Here is a 27590-nt window from a genome sequence, read left to right on the forward strand (position 1 = left end):
ACTCTACTGAGGACAGATGTATGGTGCGGCCCTAACTCGAGGGCGACTCTTTTTTAACGGTGAAAATGTTAAGATTTTTATGCCCAAAATGATGGGTGGGGAACCCATTCGTGGGGGCAACCCTTCTACGGATAAATACAGTTCTTTGAACACAACTTCTATAATTATGGCTCATATACTGCAGAGACAAAGATGAGTTTTAAATAATACTGATAACCAACCAATACCATCCTAGGAATATAAGTTAAGTCACGACTATATTAACACACACCACAATGCAATATTTACAGTTGAATATTGATGGCTAAATTCACCATACACTACACACAACCTCCATCTTCAGTTGTCCTTCTTCATTCGGTTGCTGGTCATGCGGTAAATGATGGAGTCTCGTCCTGGGTCCATGTCTGCGATGAACACTGCCATCAAGAACAGTCAACAGTTCACACCATGCAGTATACATCTGTCCTGCAATTTTCTGGTCTGTGTATTTACACATCAATCAAGAAAACTTAACAAATTCACTGAAATTGCTTGAAAATATTTTGCAATTATCACCACATGCATTCAAATGTCCACACGTCAAAACATATTCAAGAATAGGATAAAAGAAAAAAATAGGTGCACAAGCATACAAATGTTCACATGTCAAAACATATTCAAGAATAGGATAAAAAAACATTTAAAAATGGGCGTTAGAAGTTATACTTACTTAGTGTAATATAAAAAAACTTTAATTTTGCATATAAATAATATAACTACAACATAAGGACTGGAGTGATATAAATACGGTTGGTAAAGTATAAATTCAACAAAAATTTAAAATTTAAATAAATACTCAGTATTCAATATTAATATAAACAAGTTATTTAATTTAGTAATATATGTGAGATAAATTTTAATTTTAAAACAAATAAATTATACATACGGGAACATAACCTCACAACACTCACATGAAAACAGCCAGGACTCTACTAAACCTTCCACAGACACTCCCTGCCAGCAACAAGTAACCTGACATCTTTATACTTTGTACATACCGGAACATAACCTCACTTAAATAAATACACGTGAGAAAGTTTATGAACACGTACGCTGAGAAGCTGTTAGTGGCAATTTAAAACAACATAGTTTAACAACAACAACAACAACAACAACAACAACAACAACAACAACAACGTTTTTCATTTAATTGTGTTTCTTTCTGTAAAAATGAATGTTTTTGATATTATGTGCTAACATAACACTAATGGATTTAATTTTTAGGTTTGATATTGATTTAACTAAAGTTTAGGAAAACAAGTGAAACTTCAACTTTAACATGCTTCTTTCTTTACCTGTTCAATTTATGTGCGCTTGGGTAAAAATCAATTTTTTTTGCACTTTGAAGTGGTTTTATTTGTCAACCTGAGGTGGAGGGTGAGGAAGGTAATTCTCTGAGCTGTTAAAATAAACCTCGCTAGCAGCAGTTACTTCCTTGCGCAGTGGTGGGAAAGGGGGGCAGGGGTGGATAGTGGATCTGGACAGTCGCTGTGTATTATCTACCTGAAAAACATGTTGAAGAATGACAGGATAACTAATGCTGTATTTCTTAAGTTTGTAGCTGGATGTTTTCTATCAGATCAATACAAGTTTCCTTCACCACCACTGGGCATTGTACTCTATTTCCAGAAAAAACAAGCAAGTGGATGAGTTTTCTCACAATTTACATCACTGAATGTAGTGGAAAATGAATAACCCTAAAGCTAATTGCCTGAGCTGTCACATAAATATTGCACAGCAGTAGCTGAACAAAGTGGGTGGGGGCAGACGAACACCCGATCTCTGCTGTCTCTTGTCTACCCAAGGAATTGCTGACACTTCTAATCCATTTTTAACAACTGGATTATTTCTCTTCCCGGTAAAAATGCAGTAAGCCAGTGGCCTCAAACAATGGCGTTAAATCCAACTTTTAATGTATTCTGCTCTAAGGAAAAAAACTTTGAAAACTTAAAAAGTTCTAAAAATTTCCCAAAGGTGAAGAAAATTAGTCTTTCATTCGACTTATATTTTTCGAAGCTTCGCAAACCCATATTAAATTGCATTTACACAATATGTTTATAGAAGAGAAAAATTCTACTAAATGCAAGTAAAAATAAAATTTGGCTCATTTCTGCTGTATGTACTTACATAAATACTTATGTACTTACATGTGCACTTACATATGTACATGAGACAGCAAAATCTGTTGTAATAAATTTTAAAGCCTGCCTATTTTGTTTTTTGGGTGTTGTACACTTAAAAAAAATAACAGAAAAAAAAATTCTTGACATAGTATTTCAGAATTAATATAACAGCCTGCTTTACAAATATTTTAAATGATAATGACACCAAAATGAAGTACAAAAATTGTATTTATGGATTTTTCTTAAAGTAACAAAATATTTAAAAGATTTTTGACTTTGTCTTTGGCGAAGACTTAGATCTTAGTCCTAAACTTTAATTTAAATTGAAAAAAAGTAGTGATGGGATTTTCGATACCTCGATACCTTCGATAGTTGACGGTATGGCAAAGTATCGAGTATCGAAACTGTAAGTTCGATACATTTTTTCGATACCGGAATGCTTGTTCATTTGTATTGAATTAAGTTTTGAGTCACCATCGTACAAAATAAAACTACATATACTAGAACAGCTTATTAGCCGTAATTATGATAACCAATAGGCTTACATCCGAATAAATTATAATTATATAAGTTGTTACTGAAACTTGCCAATTGTAAACAAACGGTAAAGTAAGGTTAAGTTTTTGTTTAGTGTTCAAGAAGTTACGTTTTTTGTACGTAACACTTCTGACTTTGAAATCACAGGAAATTTGAAAAAAAAAATTCTAGAAATATCGAGCACTTAAAATTCACATTAATTCACTCCACTCGCAATCCGTCGCAATAGTAACAATAACACGCCTAGTAATAACAGTCAACATCATAGAGTAAGTACATGTCTCGTCTCTCGTGTATGGTAAGTACCAGAGATTTGTATCGATATTACGAATGTTTTCAATTGCCGCGGTCGTATAGTGACGTAAATTGGCGCCACCAGCGCGAACTATCATTGTTTGCGGCAATTTTATTTAAGAGAGCGCTATCTTTATTTACATTTGTTTGCGGTAAAAAAAAGTGTACTGGAAGATAAAAGGCTAACTCTCTTGAAGATAGTTTGTATTTCGCTTCTATTTTTTATATTGATTTTTATACTCAAGTAGAGCTGGGCCGATCATGCCGATGCCGATCATCTGCTGCCGATCTTGCCGATCTTCTGAGCCGATTAGAGCCTTTCAAGTACCTCTGATTACACGTTGCTTTTGACGGATCACTATAAACGGTGAAATATTCCCAGACAAAACTACTTTTCATTGACATGATTACTTAAAAATCACGACATAATAAATTTCACGGACTAGCGATTATACAGGTAAGCCCGGAAGGTCTTGTCAAGCTTCTCAGACACCAGCGTGCAGCTGGGTTAAGGCCAAGGTCATGTGACGTAACATCTCCCGAGGCTTACTGCGCCTTGGCAGCAGATGGATAAAAATAGTAAACTCTCCATTATTCGTGTTCATTGGGACCCGCCGATGCCCGGATGATTGAAATTCTGTAAAAAAAAAAAATAAATAAATAAACCCGGATAATCGGTTAACGGTAAGGGCCGCCTTCGAATTGTTGTCTCGGCTTAAAAAAATACTGCACTGCCTAGCCATTAGTTCACGGTCATTTACAACAGCCGAAGAGAGAAAGATAAGATCGTGCTGACCTTGTACACATAAATTTTGGGTAGCTCACCACCCCCCTCCGCCCCTTCAACCAGCCGAATGCCAGCCAGACACGTCACTCGCCAGGCGCCTGCCGTGCGTTGGCGGGCGGAAAGTAACTCAGCAGCACGTCAAACAACATTCAAACAAATGGGAGACGGGAAGCAGAAGTCAGGACATCCCCCTCAAGTTTAAAGAGTGACAAATGTGACAGCTGAAAAAAGGGGGGGGGGGGGGGGGGCGACACAAAGGGTCAGTACAAACAGCGTTGCAGAGTTTGGCGGCCCACGCGATGGCTTGCAGTGTTTGCCGGCCGCCGGCCAGCGTGACAATTTTAAGCGCTGACAATTTTAGCTTCTCTTTTTTTTTCTGCACTTTTAAATCGTCCCGGATTATCCGATTCCCGTATTAGCGTGTCACAGATTAACGAGGTTCTACTGTGGGAAACAAAACTCTTCATCAACCAGGTTTTTATACAAAAAAAAGTTAAGCTCTATTTCCCGCTAAACAGTATAAGAATATTAATTTCGCTAAACAAAACTTTCAATAGGCCATATTTAGCGAGAAAAAACTAAATAGATGAATTCCCGAAGAGTAGTTGTTTACTAACCACGAGACTACTAGCGCCATTAATCCGTACGAATTCCGTCGCGCGACGCGCGTCACTCTAATCTCTGGCGTCATATAACCAACCTAAACAACAGTCGCCACTCGCCATTCCGGTAATATTAACCGTAAATGGTAAACAAATACATAGTTTTCGGTTCGTAAATGATAAATAACTTTACAAATAGTATAATGGAAAATTATTTTACCGAAAGTACCGTAAATATACGTGGAAATTGATACTTAGGTATGTAACTGTTCAATGTTTATAAAACTTACGGTACTTCTTTACTTTATTGGTATATTTTTTTCGTGTGTGGTTAGTTTTAAATTATTAAATCCTATTATTTTTCGATGAGTAATCAAATTTTCTTCCCGAAAAGTACTGTAAACAAACATGGAAAGTTGTTAGGTATAGGTAATTATTCAATGTTATAAGTTTGCAGTAGGAGACCAATGATCGGCTCAAATAATCGGCTACGTTTTGCCGATCATTATGATCGGCAAAATTAACAAAATCGGCCGATTATTACGATCGGGAATCGGCATCGGCCCAGCTCTATACTCAAGTCTTTAAAGTTGTTTGCAGTTTATACTTTTGTAATAAAGAGGGAATTTAAATAGTTCAAAACTAATTTATGTTATTTGTAATAATTGTTACTTAATGGGAAAATATTTTTCCCTGGAGTATCGAAAGTATCGAACTGAAAAAACAATACAGAATCGAGTATCGCAAGTGTGGTATAGTCCCACCTCTAAAAAACGGCATTTCACACACATAGTAAAAATCTATTACTTACAGAAAATGACAAATTATTTTTCTTAAAATGTTTTAACTGTTGTTAATTTGTAAATGACAAAAAAGAAAAAAAAAGATTAGGAAGGAATGGCATCAAAGTGACCTGAGGATGGACAACTTAAAAAGGACCTTTCAAACTTTCAGAATTACAAATCAACCACGGAACCTCCCCAAACAGGACTTGGCTCCACTCACTGAACTGTTAACAGTGTAGAACATGTGTTACCTGCCACAGCGATGACTGAGTAAAAGAACGCAATGTTGAACCAGAAGAGGATGTTGAATATCACAGGGTAGTTCTCATCGTAGTCCTTCGACAGATTCAGGTCATCCTGGGAACCAAGGACTTGAGGGTTAGACTGCTAGCAATGAAGAAATACCCTCAAGCACTCTTTTACTAATGTGTACTTACACTTCATAAACTTTAAAATATCTATATATTTGAGGTGCAAAGGCAAAATCTGATAATTTATTATTTAAATGACAAGAATTACAAAAAAAAAAAATCCATACAGGATCATTATTGATTATAGTCAAAAATTTAAAGTTTAAAAAATATATACCACAGGGAATTAATTTATTTTACAAAATTTATATTTTACACCACTTCTCTAACTTTTAGACATGTCAAAGCTTGACATTTCACACAGATAACTAGAATGTCAAAATAGTTGTACTGGCTCACAGTAACGGTTCACTTCAGAAAGTGCCCAAGCCACAAATGGTACGGATCATTCCATTAAGACTACATTGAAACCTTGTTAATACATAACGTTTAATTAATACAAAGCGTTTTCACAGTTCCTAGAAATTACAAAGAACTTAAATATAGTAATTTTAAGGGGAAATGTCATGCTCTAGTATGCCATCACTCAGACTTTAAACGCACATTTTTTCCCCGATGGTGTTTTAGTGCTGTAAAATGGCATATGCAAGGTTATTTTTGAACTAGTACAGCTATAAAGATGTTGGAGGCTGGATTGTCTTTTTTCTTTCAGAAAATTGCAAAATATGTAAATAATTAAAAAAAAATTATCAGGGAAGTTTGTAATTTTGGCCTGAAAAGTTATGATAAATTCAGGGAAATTTTTCTACAAATTTGTGTGAATACCCTGGTGCTACCATTTGGAATATGAGCTGTCTTTCTAGGTACCGTATTTAATCGCATAATGTCCGCCATCGCATAATGTCAGCACATTTCTTTTTAAATACTTGAAATGGAATTTTTTTAAATCCGCATAAAGTCCGCACCAGACAAAGCAACCTTGGCCACCCCTGAAAGGCACAGTAACGGGATGGAAATTTACCGACGCTGTCAACAATTCTTTGACCTTGAGTTGTTAATTTCTCCGGAGCGGTCGCTGAGAGGGTTTGTAGCGTGGTGAAACCGTCCGGACTCAGAAACTCGCACTCTACTGCGCAGCTGCCTGCGACGTCACGCGAGTTGCAAGGGGATGGGCTATATATAGCACAAGCCAGTACACGTCCCACGCACAGACGCGCGGACAAAGCAGCTGCAACTCACACTACGTCACAAAGTAGGGGAGGTAGCGGAGAAGTGGTGGAAGTACATGCTTTGTTTTTGTTAAAAATTCCTGCTCAGCCTTTTCCACGCTCTGCACTCCTTCCCCCGCTTCAGTCAAGCAGGGCAGGAGGGGACTCGCATGCACAGACGTCTGCCGGTAACTTTTTTTATACACACAGTAGGCAAGGGACAGGGAGGGAGGCTCGCCGGCGCCGGCTAATGCAGACATTAGACATCTGCCCCGTGCCGTTAGTGGCCAGCTCAATGAAAGATTAAAAAAAATATCTTTTCACGCAAAGTGTTTATTTTGTGTAAGCTGACTGCGGCTTCTGAATGTAAGAGCGCACACACGAGTGAGAGATGAAAAAAAAAAAAGAGTGGCATCTTCCACTAATCGCCGGCACCCAATTATCTCGACACCTGTCACATTTCTCACGCCCGCTGCGGAGGGTCGCCAGTCACCAGCGCTCTGCGAATTAGTGTGCCGCCGTTAATATTTTTCAACTGGGCCGAGGGAAGGATGCCAATTTTACGAAGCAGCGATTTTACTAATACAATCCGCGGAACCGTGAGCATACGTAAAATCAGGGTACTAGTAAACTAATTATGAGAGAACAATTCTTTTACTTTACACAAAACATGTAAAATTTTGAGGAAAAATTTTTTTTTTCGGACTTCACCTCATAATGTTCGCACCCCATTTTTTTTTTGACAATAATATAGCCAAATTAATGCGGACATTATGCGAGTAAATACGGTACATGTCTAACTTATTCACACAAATGAACTTAACAATTAATAAACTCTAAAATATTACTTGTACGTGTACACAAGTAAAAATGCCTAAAAAAGTAGTTTCTTCACCCCAAACAACAAGTACGGAAGGGAAATGTGCGCACCTCTGCCGTGGTGGCGACAGTGTCGTCTGCCATCAGACTGCGAGACCTGCGCACCAGGTTGTCTCCTGCGCTGGCCAGTGTTCCGAACAGCACCTGCAACCGGGAGCCTGTCACATTGCGAGAACTCACAAACTCTCACTTCAGCCTATCATCATCACGTAATAGTGCATCACAAAAAGTTACTTCAATCTACCCCTCGAATCTGAATCTACGCTAAAGGGTCAAAAATCAAATATGCAAGGAATAAAATATTTTTAATTTTGTATGTATTTTAAATCGATAAATACTGAAATTTTATTTATGAAGATATTTAAAAATTAATTAAAATATTACATATTAAAAGTACAATATCTTGTTGAATAGTAATAGGACAGGTATAAAGAAAAACACAAACAGACCTAATAACCTTCATAGTTTTAAGTACTAAATTTTTTAATTTACTACAGTTCCTCCAATGTTTTTCTAAAATCTCCAAACTCTAAAATAATAGAAATCAATAGAAGATTCGAGGGTTCGAGGATTCGACTAGCCCAACACTAGTACTTTACCAATTCCAAAATACATCCTGTTAATGCAGTCAGAGATAATAAAATTTTAATTTTTTTTTTTTTTAAATTCCTTTAAGTGGGTAATTATAGATGCTGAATGTATTTTCAACAAAGCATAATTTTTTACACAGTCAGAAACCACATAAAAAAGGCCCATATTAGAGGTGGGGTAGCTTCACTTTGTCACTACTCCATCACACAATTAGACCTTATATATTTTTTAATTTGGAGGTTTTGTAACAAATACATATGTTTGGTGCCTAATTAAGATACACGTTTATTTATTTATTCTTCTCCAACATGTTACAATAATGGTGTGGGCTTGTATCTGTGCTTTGATAAAATAAAACCATTATTTTGTAAAATTATAAGTTAAAACACCTATACAGTGAAACACAGTGATAAAATTCTGGAGGAAAAAAAATACTTGTCAACATAACTTACTATAAAGTTAATTGTACTTAATAGCAAAGATGTGCAAAATTAATAATACTAATAGTAATGTGGCATCTTTCCCGGTTCTCGGTTCGGTTCTGGTTCTGAGTTTTAGGTTAACCTCCACACAATCTCCAGTCACACCAAAGATACAGTATGTCCTGATAGATGACATGTTTATTAGCACCCTACTTAACCATGATCAGACCAAAAACATATCACCTAGCCCCTCAGTAGCACACTTGACTCAAGTGTCACAAGATGCTGTACAAACATCCTGCGGTAATAACATTTTTTGTTGGGTCATTATTTTATTTAGGAACATCAATAAAAAATTGCTTGAGAAAAATGTAAATATTTGTTCACAAGAGATTAAGTTAACTATTAAAAATTAATAATTAACACTAATACTGCAGTAGCCATATACCAAAGCAATTGCAAGTTAAGTATTTATTATAATGGGTAAAGGATGGAACACCCAAGTTAACAGAGGTCTGTTAAAAGAATAATTAATACATAATTCATGATATGTTAGTTGAATAATGAGAGACCCAGAAATTTATTTAGTAGCAAATCTTAAATTTTTTTGGGTAAAATTGAAGCAATTCTAAATAAAAAATAATAATATCTTTAGTTAAAAAGACATACACAACAAACCAAGTGACATGTTAGTTTATATAAATATAACATAATACATAATTACAGTATTGTCATTGGGTAGTATGGCTTGAAAATTTGTGGCTGAGAAAAATGTACTTGACTATGGTGGATGTGCTGAGGCTGTCAGGCATTTTCAGCAGGGCAGATGAAGGGGAAAACATCCTATTGGAGAAGGAGGTGGGAGTGACGATAAAACTCGGCCAGCCACGTTGACCTTAAAGGGTTTAGCGAGGGCAAGTGGACAGAACAAAGTTTTTGTTTTGAATACTGAATCAGCACGGGGCCTCCAAGATACGTGATTATTTTTCCTTCCCGCTTCATAGCAGCTTCTGCCAGTACACCAGAGACGGGAGCTCATTTTGATAGCTTTAAAAATATTGATAGCTTTAAAATGTGTCTCTTTTCTAAATATTTTAATAATATATCTTCTCTTAAAATTAAAATCAAAGTGAACACGTAAGATACAAATTTTTTATCTTTGCCTCCCACTGCGGCTCAAGCTCTATGGTCATAATCTACCATCTAATTTTTTGCATAGTGTACAATAATTTTTAACACTGAATTTCAGTGTACCATAATACCTGGCATAATGTACTATATCTATTGTTCATCACACAGTTTTTATTGTGTGTTCGTGCCTATTTTTAATACGCTTTTATTAGCGTTACTTGTAACTAACGAACTATGTAAACGAATCTTGGAAGTCGATTTTAACCTACTTCTAATCATCATATTGATTTGAAACTTTGCAAGTACATGTATATGTAATTTGGTACCAGCGAACTGATCTAACGACGGAGCATTTTTTTATGATTAAAGAAAAATCAAATAACTAAAAAATTGTGAATATTCATAAATAGATACAAAATCTGGGAATGAAATCATTTTCAAAGAATTTTGTGAGTGAATCAGAAGCCAAAAGAACAGTTTAAAACGTATTTTACTTTCACTAGAAGACATTTCTTAAAGTTTAACAGTGTTTGGTACATAAAGTTGCAAACGTCGTATGTAATATCTACAATTAATAAGTATTAGACAACTTTAAATCATGGTAGTTTATTTTTTTGATATGTTTGAAAAGTATATTGAACCTGAGTTATTTTTCCATAGGTCTACTTTTAGTTGAAATATTCACCCCTGTCTGCTAGTGAAAAGAGGGACCAAAAAATGTTCTAGGATCTCAGCATAAACAAATCTTTAGTTTACGTTTCGACACCGACACTTCCTACCAGCGTTCACTTTCCATCTAGGCGGGCTAGTGGGCCTGAGGATAGCTGAAGGCAGGCTGTGAACGAAGGTGAGACTGCCCTTTGTTGCAGCCTGCAATTTTCAAAGATTTACGAACCATTCACTCATCACGAAGGGTCTTAAAGTGAAGTTAGAAATATGTGTGCCTGATGGTCCCCAGGAATATACCACTGTTTTTTACCTGAAGTGTTTTGTATTTTTGCCGGGCAAAGGTTTAGCTGTTGAAACTTTCCTCTCAGTACCGGTTACTTTGCTGGAAACCGGAGGAACCGAGAACCGAGAACCGGGACCAACCCGCACGGCCACAGGCACGCACCCGGCTGTGGTAGGCGTGCACGAAGGACTTCTGCAGGGCGCGCACGGCAGCGGCCGCCAGTTGCTCCGCCTCCTCAGTGGCGGGGGAGTCTCGGCCGTGCAGGTCTGCGAGGGGGCGCAGTCCTGGTAGCTGTACCCACCACACGTCGGGAGCTCCGTCCGCACTCACCCCGGACCGCACCTGCATCACAGCGATCACAGCGATCACTGCCACCAACACCCTCTCTGGGCACAACATTTGTGCCAAACTTATCACTTCTAATTTAAATTTTATTTTGCTATGATCAAGACCAGTATTTTTTTTTTTTTTTTTTTTTTTTTTTTTTTTTTTTTTTTTTTTTTTTTTTTTTTTTTTTTTTTTTTAAATTTTAAGTTTGCACTGCAATGTTAACTTTTTGACATGTAGTTTGTTTCTCAGGAATATAAATTCTTAAGCTGTTTTTGGTTACTGTTTTAATGTTGATATTTATTAAATATAAATTACATTTTTTCATTTTGCAAAAATTTTATGTAACTGTTACGTTTGGTGCTACAGTGCTAGCCTACACAGGGTTACAGAATACTGCATAATTATTATTTATTGCTTGAGAGTGATCACAACACAATTTAATAGAACCTACATGTCATTATTTAGTAAATGTTCTGCAAGCTTACGTTTGTGATTATGGAAAAACTCTAATATGATTTATGATACTTTTTAATTGAAATGCAGTTTTGTATTCTTTCATCCTTTACAAAAAATACTTTTTAAGAACGTTTCATTTTTAAGACTTTTTCAAAAAAATTATCTCGTAAATGATGCATCGTAGAAAAAAAAATACATTGAATAATAGTGGTTGCTAATTTAATTATGAAAAAAAAATTGATATACTACAATTTTTCGTAACTCTAACAATGTAATTTTATTAGCAACCTAGCGACCCGCCTCAGCTTCGCACTAATAAAGAAAATGAGACAAAAATTTTGGGGGAAAAAAAGTATAATATTTAATTATTTATTTATTTAAACAGTTATAATTATTAGTGGTGCACCGATGCGGATACCGATGAATCGTAATCAGCGATTATGGTTACTTTCCGATTAATCGTAATCGGCGACTATCTTAACGATTACTTTATTTATTTAATATATAGCTGCGATTGGGTACAAAGTGCCCGGTGGCAAGCATTCTCCCTACTTTCCCCTCACTCTCCTTCTGAACTGGTCCACACTCCCAGCCGACACACACTCCTCCTCCAACCTATTCCATTCCCCTACTGTCCTCACGACCATCACATTTTTTCCCCTTTCTGTTCTCCTCCTCTCTTTGAAAACCTTCCTAGTATTTTCCTTCCTACTTCTAGGCATTCCCATTTTGACTTTTCCCCCCAGCTCTCCCCATCCTCCCACTCCACTCAGCACCTGGTACATCTTGACCAATCTCTCCTGTCTTCTATCCTTTAAGCTCTCCCATCTCATTCCTATCATCATCTCTGTGGTACTGCACTCCCCCTTCCCTTCTCTGTTCGTTCTCCTCCACTTGCCCTTCACCCATCTAGCTGCTCTCCTCTGCACCCCCTCCAGCTCGGTAACTGAATCTGTATCTGCCGATTATTGCTCTCATAATCGGTAATTGAATCGGTAATCGGTAAAGTCATATTGGTGCACCACTAATAATTATATCACACACAACAAACTCGCTGTCTGTTTCTTTCTGTTTCTCTTCTTACTTCTTCTAAACCAGAATATATTTTCTAGTTACTGCTTGTTATTATAGAATGTCTTTAGATACAATGTTTACAGCTGACTTCTCACTTCTTTTGACAGTCCCCATGACTGACTCTCTCTCTCTCTCTCTCTCTTTATCTCTCTGTGTCTCTCTTTCTCTCTCTGTCTCTCTTTCTCTCTCTGTCTCTCTTTCTCTCTCTGTCTCTCTTTCTCTGTCTCTCTTTCTCTCTCTGTCTCTCTTTCTCTCTCTGTCTCTCTTTCTCTCTCTGTCTCTCTTTCTCTCTCTGTTTCTCTTTCTCTCTCTGTCTCTTTCTCTCTCTGTCTCTCTTTCTGTCTCTCTGTCTCACTGTCTCTCTCTCTATATATATATATTAGTGATGGGTCGAATCCCAATTTTCCCGAATCCGAATCTTAAATTCGAATCCCAAACAGTACCTCGAATCCACCCCTCGAATCCGAATCCAGATCTCAAGGGTTAATTATAAAATAATTGATAAGTTAAGAGAAAAAATTAAACAATATGCAGAATTATTTAACCCTTTAAATTTTTATTTAAAAAAAACAAGGATTTTGACATGGTCTGGATCAAGACGATTCCGTTTTTGGTCACATATGTTTCCTGCAGTGCTGAACAAACGTTCAGAGAACACTGTCGCAGGTGGTGAACACAAATATTTTTGGACAGTTTATGTAGCCTTGGTGAACACCCAGACTGAGTTTTCCAGTATTCGAGGATGTTTATTTCTGGGTTAACTGTAGGATCACGTAAGAATCTGGTCACTTCATCAATTGCTGTAGAATCCGACTTAGTGGATTTAAGGCATTGAGTACAGTGATTCATGTATCCACGGAAATCGGAAAACGAAATTCAACATCCAATGGAACAATATTTTGTAGTTACCAACTTGACATTTGTTTGAAGTCCCAAATGAAGATAAACACTTTCCTGAAATATTTAATGGAAACTGAAAGGCGCCATCAAAGCTTCAATGGTTTTAGGCCATAAAAAATATTGTCGTGCGTCTTTTAAAATTAAGCCTCACTAAAGCATAGTGATTAATATGCCCGAAGTTAAAATTGACGGGGTGTTTTCTCTATTTTACCAATTAAAATTCTTTATATTAATATTGGTTATTTTTTGTGTTGCTCAAAATGATTGGCTAACAAATTCATTGGTTGGCCATCATGGATTCTCAGATAATACATATTATAACATTGGTAGTCTACACAAACCAAACTTGGTCCTAAAAAAATTCATAAATAGAACATGTATCAGAATATTTAATCATGAATATAAAGTAAGTTTCCCAAATCAGCACATGCTTCATAATTTTTTTATATAATAACAAATTAAAAGTACAATACAGTAGAACCTGCCTGCCTGCCTGGCGAGTGACTTGTCTGGCTGGCATTCCACTATACGAAAGGGGGGGGGGGGGGGGGGGGGCTTCCCAAAATTTATGTGTGCAAGGTCAGCACGATCTTATCTCTCTCTCTTCGGCTGTTGTAAATGACTGTGAACTAATGGCTAGGCAGTGCTGTATTTTTTTAAGCCGAAACACTAATTCGAAGATGGCCGGCCCTTACCGTGAACGGATTATCCGGGTTTATTATTTTTTTTTTTACAGGATTTCATTTATCCGGGCATCGGCGGGTCCCAATTAACACGAATAATGGGGAGTTTACTATTTTTTATTCATCTGCTGCCAAGGCGCAGTAAGGCTCGGGAGATGTTACGTCACATGACCTTGGCCTTAACCCAGCTGCACGCCGGTGTCTGAGAAGCTCGACAAAACCTTCCAGGCTTTTAATTGCTAGTCCGTGAAATTCTGTAATCTGTGATTATCTCGGTCCCAACCATCACGTATTAACGAGGTTCTACTGTACCTCAATAGGATGTGTTCCAAGGAAAACGTAAACAGGCCAAGTAAATTGTAAGCATTTAAGTTGTTAAAGTACTACATTTACATCAATATTGTTCCTCGAATCCTGAATCTATTCCCTCGAATTTCGAATATTTCGAATACTAGAGATTCGGTGGGATTCGAGGATTCGACCGGCCCATCCCTAATATATATATATATATATATATATATATATATATATTTTTTTTTTTTTTTTTTCTTCTGAGCTACAACAATGATTGCCTATCCTAGAAACTAAAATGCAATGATTGCGTAGAGGATCCTGGATCACCACTGACCTTGTGTGCTAGTTCCTGCAGAGCCATCAGCTGCTCCACGAACTGGCGGTCCTCCGTCACGTTCAGGCTGAGCTCGGCCAGAAGGGGCGGGGGGCTGGCAGAGTCCAGGGAGCCCAGCACGTCCTCCAAGGCCTCCCACTGGAACAACCTCCCTCGACTGTGCCTCATGCTGAATGAACACACATCTCCTTTTACCTGGTTCGTAACCTCTTGTGCAATCAAAAATTTGAGAGCAATTAAAGAATATTTTACTTCATCGCCTTCACCACTATCAAGATGTATAAAAATATTTGTAACCTTACAAAATACCCTAAGAAAAATATAAATATAATAGTAAATGCACACAAAAATTGTTTTTGGTTAGCCACCTCTTACAGATAAGGCCCTATTGTCCAGAATAATCTCGGGAACCCATATCTAACCCAAGTATAGTGTATCTGAAATTTGTAGTCCTAATGTTTAATTTGATCACTCATGTCATTACATTTACTTTATGAGTTCAAATTAAGACAGCAAACACACCTTCTTAGTTTAAAGGGGAGATACAAAATGTTGTAAGAGGTCACGCAAGTTTTCACAATTATAACTTGCGGGACTTTTTATTGCTATCAGATAATACTTAGTTAATATTCTTCGAAAAAATTTGTAATAAAACATGAAATCAATTTACAGAAAAGGCCCTCGTACAGGTAATGACAAGAAAATGAAATAAGCAACATGTGTGAGATCACGCAATAAGTTGCCTCGCCCTTAAGAGAAGTGTGTCACTGTACATGAAGGTAAATGATTATAGTTAAATAAACATTTAACGTACTCTGAAATAGCATATTACAGTGAAACCTCGTTTATTCGTTCCCGCATTGTAGAATTTCCCGGTTTTATTGTTCAATGTCCGTGGTCCCGAAAAAATCCCGCAAGAACAATGTTAAAAAAATCCTGTTTCCATCGTTTACGAATATTTTTAACCCGGTTTAACGGGTTGAACTTTACAGGCTTTTTACCGATTTCACATTCAAATTCCCGAGAAATATTCCAGTTTACGCGTGTCTACACGACACGCAATACCAATATTTACATATGGCGGCCATTACTAAAAGAAAACGAATAAAGTGAGCATGACGCTGTTGCTAACAGGTTCACCAACTTCGATAAAACAACAGACGAAAGCTAACGCTCGCACGATAGTTCTTGCTTTGTGCGATAATCGACACAACAATATAACCGTGGTCAATATACTCTACATACTAGCCCAACGTAAGCACATGGTAAACACGTTTCTATTTAGCGACAGTGAAATCCTGCGAGAAACATAGACGAAATTGTTCATCCTAGCATTTCCGTGGCCGGCCGTATATGCGCGAGATTTTCTTTGTTTACGGTAAATTAGCTTTACGCATTTAACTCTAATGCACGTGTGAAATTTGTAAAGGTTCATTGATATGTATCGGCCTACAAAAGAGGTTAAAACCATTAAAGAGCGTTTAGAAATTATAAATGCCGTTGAAAAAAATCCAGGCGAAAAACGGGTTGATTTGGCAAAGCGCTATGGTATTCCTCCATCGACTCTTAATTCTATCTTCGCTAGAAGAAATGAGATTCGGAAACAAGCAAGTCAGTACGGCCAGTCTTAAAAAAAACGGAAAATGGCAAGACAGTCGAAATACAGTGAGCTTGAGAAAGTTTTGTTTTCTTGGTTCCAGCAAGTTCGGGCATCAAACATCCCAGTGGATGGCACATTTTGTTCATTTAAAAAAATTAAGGAAGTAGTGAAACCCCTTATTTACGTTACCGTTATTTACGTTTTCCCGTTATTTGCACTATATTCTTCAGGTCCCGTTTGGTTCCCATTTAATCCAATACAATACTTTCACGCGAATTACGTCTCAAAAATCTAATCCATCCCGCTATTTACATCACGTAACAACGATAGTAGGCCTAAAAACATTGTGAAAAACGTAACTTTTATAGTCGGCAGTGAACATTTTAAATCGCAAAATAAACATATTTTATAACATGAAAAGTTGCTTTTATTTCTAAACATATAATAATTTAAGCCTAGGCGTGTAAAAGTCCGAGTAATTATAGCAGGAGGCAATCTAAAATGCTCTCGGGAAAAACGTAAACTCACGAATGTATAAACGTTCTGTTACTATATTTATGTCACAACTTAGCCGAAATACTGGTACGAGACATAAACCTCACTAGATAAAATGAGCGGAGTCTTGGTAACTGTTTTAAACGTATTTTATAATTTCGGAAATATTGTACAGTTGACGCATATTTTTTAAACTAACCATTTATATCTGGGGATCGTAAATAATTAATTATTGGTATAAAGAAATCAAGGTGAACGTAAACTTGAACACGTCACGGCAGCGAGAAAACTGGTGCATATACCAATAAACTGGTATTAGAACTGGACAAAACTGGTACACGGGAGGTGGAGCTTATATTTTTTTCCGCTAAGCTCGCATCTATTGGCTGGCTGCTGAAGGAACGTCACGAGTCTGGGCGGAGCGTTGAGTGAGTTATACTGCGCATGCGCAGCTCAGACAACAGAGAGAGCCAGCCGGCGGCTACGCCGCGCCATAACAGCTGATTGAGTACGATAACCTTTCTCCGCGCACGGCGCGCTATTGACGGTAAATTTCCAATTTGCGGCCCTTTTATTTAAAATTTTTTTTACTGTGGTGCAATGCGTATGTGTAATGTAGCCCGCATTTGTTATGAACGCTGCAGGATGCGACTGTATTTTAATTAACTTTAACGTATTTCTTACTTTTCCCTTTATTTACACTTTCCCTCTTTTTACACTTTTTTACTTTGTCCCCATGAAAAGTGCAAATAAGGGGTTTCGCTGTATAATTTTCCAATATTGATTGTGTATATACAGTGTGCTGCTGGTGTCAGTTTATGGAAATACCTAACTGATTCACTGAAAGTTTTTGCAATAGTACATACATTGTGCATTTGGTAACTTTAGAGTGTGTTCCCACATTGTAGGATTTCCTGGATTATCCGTTTTTTACTCATGGTCCATTGGAAAACGGATAATCAGGGTTTCACTGTACCTGATTTATCATGCATGTTCCAAGTCCACAATGGGCAGCAAGATGCCACAGACAATGCACAGTGCACACAAACATGAAACTGTGAAATGATTCAGAATGACAAACTTTTCAACACAGTCTATGTCCATTCCAAAAGGAAGTTCAAATCAGAGAACATGTACCATGTTCTTTAACTATTTGCAAGATGTTTATTGCACCCCCATTCCCCTCCCTACTACCAAATTTTATGCTGTTTCCCTAAACACCCCTGATATTCTTCCCCTACACAGCAATATCAACAAAAGGTACTAACAAAACCTGATCGTAAACTCCATTGGAGTTAAAGGTTTAATTTACCTGTTCTAAAACATAAGGTATAGCATAGTTTAGTTGCATGCTGAATTCTGATCCATTTAACTCGATTCTTTGTTCGAACACTTTAGATTTAATGCTTTTTGAACGTACAATAAGTTGGTTAAAAAAAATGAGCAGAATACCATTTAAATGAAAATATAAAAATCTCCAAAGTAGATGCAGTTTATTTTTTTGACGAGACAAAGGGAATGAAACATTTTTCATTAACATAATAAAGATTGTTTATATGTACACCAATCCCTCACTTAGCACATCTTCAGATTGCATGAATTCATTTAGCGCAATGTTAATTTTACTTCCCCAGTCTTGAATAGCACGTATGTAAATTTCAGTTAGCAAGAAATCTCTGCAGGAAAAAAAAAGTCGAGTATGATGCCACAAAGTCGTTTCAACTTCTGTAAACCACAAATGTATCGTGGCATACAGGTAGCCATTCAAGGGGGGAAGAGATGCACGTGCAGATCTGACTAAGCTATTGGCTGTTGTACAAACATCAGCTATGGCAAGTTAAGTTACGGCTATGGAGTGTAAAAGACGAAATGTTTTTATGTCCACGTGTATGGCTCCGTGCCATGCCATTGTCGCCCTGCTACAAACCGGGCCTTGATGAACTTCAGTCTAGCCAGTGGCAGGGAACTCGCCCAGCACAAAGCAACGTCTGCCCATTCATCTGCTGGTAACTGTACGTGCGCAAACACCTGCAGTGGGAATTATAGAGGAATCATGACTTCCAAGTAAAGCATAATGCATCGTGTTCAAGCGTTTGAGACAAAACTAGAAGTATTACACCGTGCAAAATGGCATGAAGGCCACACTTATGTTGGTCGCACTTTAGTTTTAAGCAAGTCAACTTTGTGCACAATCGTACGAAATAAGGACTCTATCAAATGTTTATATAAGTCTGATGCTGTTGGTTTTACTCGTGGGAATATATTTGACATTAGACACCAGAACAGAAATGAACAGATGATTCACATGGAAAAGGTTGTTAAATGAATGGTGCAATGAAAAAAAATCACTGGCCTGACAGGATTGATGTGAACCAAGCGCTGATACACAAATAAGCACTTTAATTTTTGAAAAATGAAAATGTAAATATCCGTACAGTAATATCATTTTCATTGCCAGTAAAGGATGGTTTGGAAAATTCGTGGAAATGTACGCGACATGAGTTGAAGGTCACGCCCGGGCGGGCAAGTCAACCAGCCAATTGATGATAACTATCTCCCATTACATGGTGTCAAAATTTTCATACACAGTATTCGATGGTAGGCTTATAAAGATAAATGGTGTGACATATTTATCATTGAGTGTTATTCTACACATTTATATTACATGAAGAATAGTTAAGTCATAAAACTTCTATTGGAAATTGTAATTCAAGAACAAAGAAAAGAAGACCACACTTTATTGTATTATCCAAAAACTTTAATTTTTAAGTATTTAAGATCTAACCTCAAACTATGAAATAGGTTTTGGCTTACAATTTTAATGCAATTCACTTTTAATAGTCTGAAGCTCTAACATGCTTTGTTTTATAATGCAATAATTACATTTTGCTTGCATGCTTTGTTTATATTGTTGATTTTAATGAGCACAGCAGCCATAAATCATAACTTTTCAATTGACACCAGTACTGCAAACTTAATACGTGTTGAAGCTTACTGTGCCATATAAAATATTAGCCATACTCTGTGGTATACATGTTTTCAGATTTTTTTTACATCGTAAGATGTTGGTGGCACTGAAGGAATGAGATGGTTTACTTTTTCCACAAGATAAACATTACATTAAAGATTGTGTAGTAATATAAACAAACTGACATTGACCGGGGTTACGCCTTCCCTAAGCCCGATGTGCCACCCACTATTCAAACCTCCCCCAACTAGTGTGATGTGCATGCGTGTGTATGTCCGCCCTGCAAGAGGTCAGTAAAGTCTGCCACACACATCTAAAATAATAATTTAATTAAAATAGTTTGTGTTTTATTTACTTTCAGCTTAAGTATGAACGGAGCAGCACAATGCGCAAACACTTTTGGAATGCACCTCGATGTGGGCACTTTATTTTTTGAATTTAGTTAATAATTGCCATTACAAGTAAATGTTATTAATATGTAATAATTAATGGTAATTTACTATTCAGTGCTCGAAAGGTTCTGTGTGTTATCTGTTTGTCACGTAAATATAAACAGCCTAGCAGTAATTCCACTGCTTCCTGCCACATGACATCCGCTGCCTGGGGTAGGACGCTTCCTTTGCACCTCGTCGACTTCACCGTTCTATTTCAACTGATCTTTAGCATCCGCCATCATTAATAAGGTTTTAAACCTTTCTCGTTATCTTCTAGGCTTGTTTCTGACTTGATTAGAACTGGGCGTGTGGGATGCCCTAGCTAAGAGCCCACCGACGACCATCGTTCTGCCATGTGAGAGCGGATTGGTAGAATAGACTAACACCGTACAAGGGGGATCAAGCCTAGCACCCACACGGGTCACGTCATGGTCCCGTGATGGAGTCGCTAGCTGGGTCCACGTGCCCATCCACATGGTGGCATCCATGTCTGCGGTCCATAACATCGATAATTAGTTAATCACACAAATCACCCGCGACATCAACACAAATTAACCAAAACCAAAGCTTTCCAAAATTGGTTCCAGGTAAGGTAACTAAAGGAAATGAAAAATCTGGAAACTGCACAGGACCGCTAATAAGCCAACGAATGTTTTGGTTCAGATATTTCGAACTTTGGCCAGCACTGTAATAAACCAAACTCAGTGTCATGATGGAGGATATCAAGATCGCTCAACATGCTACTGAGTATAGTATATATATACTCTAGTATAGTATAGTAGAGCATTGATCTAGTGAAACTATGACATTGTTATTTTGATAATGGAAGTTTATATTGTACCAATTCATAATTTTAAAAACAAACAATAATATAAAACAAAACATAGCATGATACATTGTAACATAATAATAATTAAATCACCCCTTTACAGTTTTTAAAATGAAGGAAATTTAAGTGATACATTTGATGATTACAGACCATAGGAAATGGTGTAAAGCCTGGAAACTAAAGTGGCTCGCCTCGCACCTTCCCGTCGGCCAGGTCGATCCGCAGCAGCTTGCTGGCCCCGGCAGAGTCGCGCTCCATCACGCGCCGGCTCACGCGCGCCCACACGGCCTCCTCGTCCAGGGCCCCTCTGAGGGGCACGACGGTGCCCTGGGCATCGGGCGGCAGCGGTGCGTCACGCACCACCATCACCACCGCCTCCGCGAAGTGGAAGGGGTCCGAGACCACCAGGCCGTCCCAGCTGGCGCCCTGTCGCACCACCACGCCCGCCCTCCGTCTTACAGTCACGGTGCAGGAACAAGTCTCCACGATAGAGTGCAGGAGACAGGAGATGAATGGAACGGAGAAGATGATGACTGATGGAGTGATCTTCCGGGGAATAAAGTAAGTAACAGTTCCACGAATGGAGCAGGAGTCTCACGACAACTATGAAAGGGATTATATAGTTTTAACGAAGAAAGGTGATGAAAGGGCAACCAAGAACACCAATTTCTTGTCAGTGTTGCAACCTGGGTGTGTACAAATACAAGGTGAACAAATTTCAGGATGTTTTCAAAACATTTGAATACAATCTTCTTATTCTATATCATCAGTCACACTTTATTCAAAATTAATAAGCTAAATTAAACATGAGCAAATGTAATTTCCCAGGTACGTATCAATTTTTTAGCAAACCAAAAACCTTTTCAGAGATGATATCCACATGGACCTAAGTGGACAGCCTACAACTACTACTATTTATATTAAATGTGTGACTATTAACTGAAGGGAAGTGTTAAAAACAAAATGCCCAGTAAAAAATGGCTGCTGGAAATCAAGTGTCCTGACTTGCAGCACTGTTACTGTCTGTTTCTGGAGTTGTGTGAACTGCAGACGGCCTGGTATTATAAGCAGGGAAATGGTTGCCACCCTCCCACCCACTACTAATAACCATTTCAAACGTGATACCTTGCAAGGATTTACTTTGCAAAAAAAAGTTTTCCAAATAAATTTAAGTCAAACAAAATTAACAAACTATCAACAATTCTGACCAATGTCCACCTAAAGATGGATTAACACTAACTGAGCTAAGGGGAAGAAAAAAAAAGTGGATTAAGGGCATAAAAAATAAAAATATTTCTTAAATTATGTATTTCAGCCAAAATAAATAAATCTACAAATGCGGTTAACAACAGGCCAAGTCCTCCGAAAATCGTGGGCAGTAAATGTCAAACACAAATGTGAAATTTAACTATCCTTAAATACTACTTTTCAAAAGTAAACAATCAAAATAAATGGCCTTTTAAAACTGACAGAGTTCTAAGAAATGTCTGTGGCTAGCTACCTAATTAAAATGTTTACATTATAATCCTCTATTTTTTTTTTTTGTGAAACTTGCTATTAAACTGCAGTAAATTAAAAAATACTAAGATTAGATTTAGACACCAGCATTAAATATTAAGAAAATTTACTGATGTGAATGTACTTTAAGCGCTATCATTTTGTGCAAACAAAGAGAGTTCAGAGCTCTGGCATAGCTAATACCACTGTTACACACTACTGAGATAATTTGCATATCAAAGTTTAAGACAGTACCTATTTTTCATTCATGTAAAATAAATTTACATGAAATTGCACAGTAACATAAAACCACATGTAACCATCAGTTTGACAGTTTGTGCACAAAACGTAATAAATTCAGTTATTAGGGGCCCACACAAGGGTCAGTGGGCCTTCTACCGCTGTTTTCAGGGTAAATACAGGAATGTCTCTAGAAAATAGTATTTTTGTAATTTTATTTTTACTTTGCGAGAAAGCTGTGATGTGAGATATTAACCGATATTTCCCAGGAAGAGTATTCTCCATAGTGTGTGTGTTTCACAAAGAAAGGAGATTTGCAGTAGTCAGAAATTTTCTACAAAATATGGTATTTTTTTAAAAATAATAAATTTATTTATTTCCTTCTTTTTTTAAAACTTTTGACTACAATTTACTAATTAATTTAATTTTGAGGGGTATTTAGCTGAGTATAATATATAACTTATTCAGATAATTTAAATGATAGGATCTTTATTAGTAAATTTATTTCTTCCTGTATCACGAGAAACATTAATGAGGAAACTATTGTAGTTATAAGAGTGAAATGAGACCTTTCCAGTGGTGAGGCGTGAGGTTTACATGAGGGAAAGCAACAACTCCGTTCACATCAAAACATGATTGGGGGGGGGGGGGGGGGGGGGGCGATCCGGGGGCCCTTCCCCCCGAGAAAATATGAATTTCAAGGTACAAAATGGTGCTATTTAAGTAGTTTTCTTAACTGAACATTGACTATTCCACAGGTAGAAAAAATGACATTTTTTTTTCAAATAAATTATTTTTTAAAAATAATGTTTGACTTACATTATTCTGATAGTAAAATACCTAATCTACATTACTTATATACTAAGTGGGAGTGTAGTATCATCGATATCTGGTACAAAATATATAAACAGACAACACATGGCAAAGTAAGTACTTAAAATAAAGAGAAGAACCTCATAAAAAAGTACTAGAATAGTAAAAATTAAATCTTGGTATTTTTCGTACCAACACAAAAGAAATTATCTTCATACGTGATCAGAAACTCTGTTAACTGGTACGTGTACCAAGAAACTGGCACGTCAATCATTCCTGAAACGCCACAATTTTTTTTCCTAGCCTAAATAATTCTAAGTGTGTAGGGGAGGGTCCAGGTTAGGGGAGGACCTAAGTGTGTCTCAGGCCGAAGCCTATACACACTACCATGCGGGTTTTTAACCATGCAGGACAAGGGCGTGTGCATCGTGTGCTTATTGGGGTTTACTGGCCAGCATGGCTGCGATTGGCGCCATGGCTGACGCTCCATTGGTCGTCTAGCTTAAAAGCTAACTAATGTGACCCAGGTAAAACCTGCATAGACACAGGGAAAACCCTGGGCCGGGTCATGCAGGGATCAAATATCATGCATTATGCAAGCTGGTAACTACTGGACAAGAGGGAAGCAGGGTCCAGGTAAGAAGAGTTGGAGGGGCTGAAAAATCAACAATGCTGGAGTTGGGTGCTTGGGTCTTGCGGCCCGCATTTAAATGTTGGGTACTCCTGGGTTATTATTAACCAGGGGCGCATGCGCCCCCACGGGCGGGAGACTTCTCGTCAGCCCAGCCCAGCTGCCCAGGCAGCCATAGTTAAACCAGATGTGAGCAGATGAGCCAGTAAACTGGCTCGAACTGTGGGCGCACGGGGCGAAAGGCAGCCTGAAATTGCGCCATCTTCATCTTCCTTCTTCCAGTCAACAGCCAACAACCTTTCAAGCCAGGGTGGGGGTAAGTCGTTCAGGCGAATTAAGTATCTTGCGAGTCGGACCCTCTTGTCCTCCAAAATCCCGGGACAGTTGAATGTCGCGCCGCCCAGGCTACCACTGGCTCCAACAGGGCCCCAACTTGAAGGCGCCGCCATCTCTTCCTTCAGAGTTACGATGCTGTTCAGTTCCGTTGCGCGCGCGGCAGTTCACAGCTCCACAATTTCCAGCCCGCAGTTCGTCTACACTTCGCATCTAGGGCACATAGAGCTCCCCTGCGGTGCCTTCGCCGATGGAACTGCTTTCTGCCACGCGCCGAGCTGCATTCAGGCTACCTTTCACCCCGATAGCCGTAATAACGACTCCACAGACCGGCCATTGGTCCACGGACTGCTATTGGTTATTCACAGTCACCCCAGCGAGATTGCAACTATCGAGCTGGGATCCCGTATCCACCACCCACGGGACGCGGTCGGTAGCAGTTGGCACTGCTAGGCCGCCTCCCGTACGCCCACAAATCCCCCACGCACTGACAGCCAACAGCCCGCGAGAGAGATGCGCACGCCCCGAGAGACGACCACCGACTGAAACGCGACCTCGCCACCTACCCTGCCGAACTGTAGCGGACATAGCCGAAGCAGCTTCTACCACGTGTTTTTACTGCCAATCCCCTCCCTGAACCTTTGTCTTACTTACAGGACTTCTAGCATTCTTACTTACAGGACTTCTAGCATTCTTACTTACAGGACTTCTACCATTCTCACTTACAGGACTTCTAGCATTCTCACTTACAGGACTTCTAGCATTCTTACTTACTACAGGACTTATAGCATTCTTACTTACAGGACTTCTAGCATTCTTACTTACAGGACTTTTGTGACTTTTGTGACCTGTAGACACAAGTAGTTCAAACTGTTATTTTTTTAATACTGATTTCAAGCACAACACTTTAAGAAAGTGAACAGAGCCTGACATGAGAACACATGAACTCTTGATCATTCTGCGATTTAGGTGAAATTGTAACAAGGACCGGACCTTGGACGCGGTGAAGCCCAGCGTGGCAATGAGGACATCATGCAGGTTCCTGGTGTCCAGGGGATTCTCCCCTGAGAATGTGGTCGACTTGGGTGCGTGTTGAACCAGTAGTTCTCCAGCCCTGCTCACTGCAACATTCGCACCGGACTTTTATCTTATAAAGAATCTAGTAAATGTCAAAGCATTAAAATATCAAAATAAAAAATATTTTGGTCATTATTCAGTTTTAAATCACAAACCAATTCATCTTCATGCTTTTTTTCAATTTTTAAAGTTTAATTACTATTTGATATGTTACACAGAACAACTGCTCCCAGAAAAAAATGTTTCTCAAAGTTTTATACATACCTACTTTTAAAATCAAATAAATTTTGGTATATATACATATACAGCTTTGCATCTCAAAAATATCCAATTACTTTATTTTAATATTTTATTTTTTTAGCAGTTTATGAATCCCGTGCCCCCATGCAGAATTACTGCAGCAGAGATTCAGGCATCTTCTAGCTATTCTGCTCCACTATCTGGCTGTATAAACTTTCACTGTCTGTCATTAATTGCATAAATTTGATAAAGTATTCTTAAATGTTGATTAGTAATAATTAAAAAAAATCAATAATAATAAAATTAAAGTAATTTAGCAGGGTTAAATCGAAATATTATCAAAATAAAAAAAAAATGTAATAATTTGTTTCTTTTACACCTAACGTACATAAAGTGTGCATAAGGAATAGGTACACAGCGTACGCCACACTGGTCAGCCAAAGCTGCATTATCGGCAGCAGTAGGGGGCCCACACCTGATGAAGGCAGTGCACGATAGAAGCAGCAGAGAGAAGAAGACACACAGGTGTATGTGATTGTTGCAGACCTTGAGTGGAGCATACTGCAGGGTGAGGCGGATCGAAAAGGCCTTCAGACAGTTCAGTGTGTTCAGGGGTGTGAGATTTGGGCGGACTATGCAATAGGATAAAAAAAAGGGGTGGGGGGCTTAAGGGTGATGATAAACCATGAAGCTTCAAAGGCTTTGAAAGAAGACAGAAAGATGGCCGAACTTTTTTTTGTGAGGTCTGGGAAAGAGTGAAACCAGCTTGAGGAGGTGATGATAGAGATGCAAGGGAAGTGCAAGTTAAGATGGAGATAAATTACATTTCACATTCACTGACCTTCCATCACAACCTATACTTGTATCTTAAAAAATCCTTGCAATCAGACTGAGTAGCATGTATTAATTACAACAAAATTATCACAATTAATGCCTCACATGTAATTAATTGGCAACAAATTCCCTACAACATATTAACCATACAAATAAGACGATAATTACACAAAACATAATGAATACACAACTAGATAAAATAGACGTACCCGTGATGAGGAACGCCAAAAAATAAGAAATAATATAAGACATTATGTCAAAGCAATCTCCTTTCCTTTTCCAAATCATATGGTTCTAAGACCAAACCAAAGATTAGCAAATCGTATGTAAAGTACCGGGGCGTGGCAGACTACTATCGATATAGTTCATTATCGATTTAAATCAGTCAACCTTTAAAAGATCAGAATTATTATGAGTTTTATGACCGAAGGCCATTATTGTTTACACAATAGCTTAGAAAACATTCTCGCCCTTCTATAATAACCGTATAAAACGGTCTGTTCTCTATATAAATTGATCTTAGCCGTGAAATGAAAGGGAAGTCGGAATCCTTACAAATGATACAATACGCACAGATGTGCATAATTTTGCATGTGCTGTGCGCATGTGAAATAGTGTCCTTCTCTGAAAATAAGATGTAATATTGCTTTTTAAATCAATATTAATTTACAAGCTACATTCACATGGAAAAAAAAGTTTGTTTCCTGTAATTTTCTTCGACTTTTAATTTTTTTAAATTAAGTCAATTGGTCACTTTTTGTGTGTATTGTATTTAAACACGAAAAGGTTGCATAGCGCGGTCTTTTCCAACCTCTGTTCTATTCTACCATGTTCACTCTATGGTTTAATAATTCTTTAAAAAAA

General features: G+C 37.9%; 1 protein-coding gene across 1 annotated transcript; it reads right to left on the reverse strand.

Moving 5' to 3' along the window:
- Nucleotides 1-238: 238 nt before the first annotated feature.
- LOC134542883 (ATPase H(+)-transporting accessory protein 2) lies at nt 239-27202 on the reverse strand. The gene is made up of 8 exons (XM_063387467.1): nt 26936-27202; nt 25569-25696; nt 21260-21487; nt 14736-14873; nt 10827-11006; nt 7620-7712; nt 5422-5527; nt 239-419 (listed from the first exon to the last, which is right to left on the reverse strand). Exons 1-8 carry the CDS (start codon nt 27012-27014, stop codon nt 340-342), a joined length of 1032 nt encoding a protein of 343 aa, XP_063243537.1. The 5' UTR covers nt 27015-27202; the 3' UTR covers nt 239-339.
- Between the last annotated feature and the right edge of the window lie 388 nt (nt 27203-27590).

This window comes from Bacillus rossius (genome assembly GCF_032445375.1).
Source record: "Bacillus rossius redtenbacheri isolate Brsri chromosome 9 unlocalized genomic scaffold, Brsri_v3 Brsri_v3_scf9_2, whole genome shotgun sequence".
In the NCBI taxonomy this organism is placed as follows: Eukaryota; Metazoa; Arthropoda; class Insecta; order Phasmatodea; family Bacillidae; genus Bacillus; species Bacillus rossius.

Excerpts from the sequence above, each read along its gene's own strand:
- LOC134542883 (XM_063387467.1), bottom strand. The coding sequence starts at position 27,014 with ATGATTTGGAAAAGGAAAGGAGATTGCTTTGACATAATGTCTTATATT. Across the intron at positions 21,488-25,568 it reads TGGGCTTCACCGCGTCCAAG|GGCGCCAGCTGGGACGGCCT; the intron begins GTCCGGTCCTTG and ends GTGGTGCGACAG. Across the intron at positions 420-5,421 it reads CTCAGTCATCGCTGTGGCAG|TGTTCATCGCAGACATGGAC; the intron begins GTAACACATGTT and ends TCTTGATGGCAG.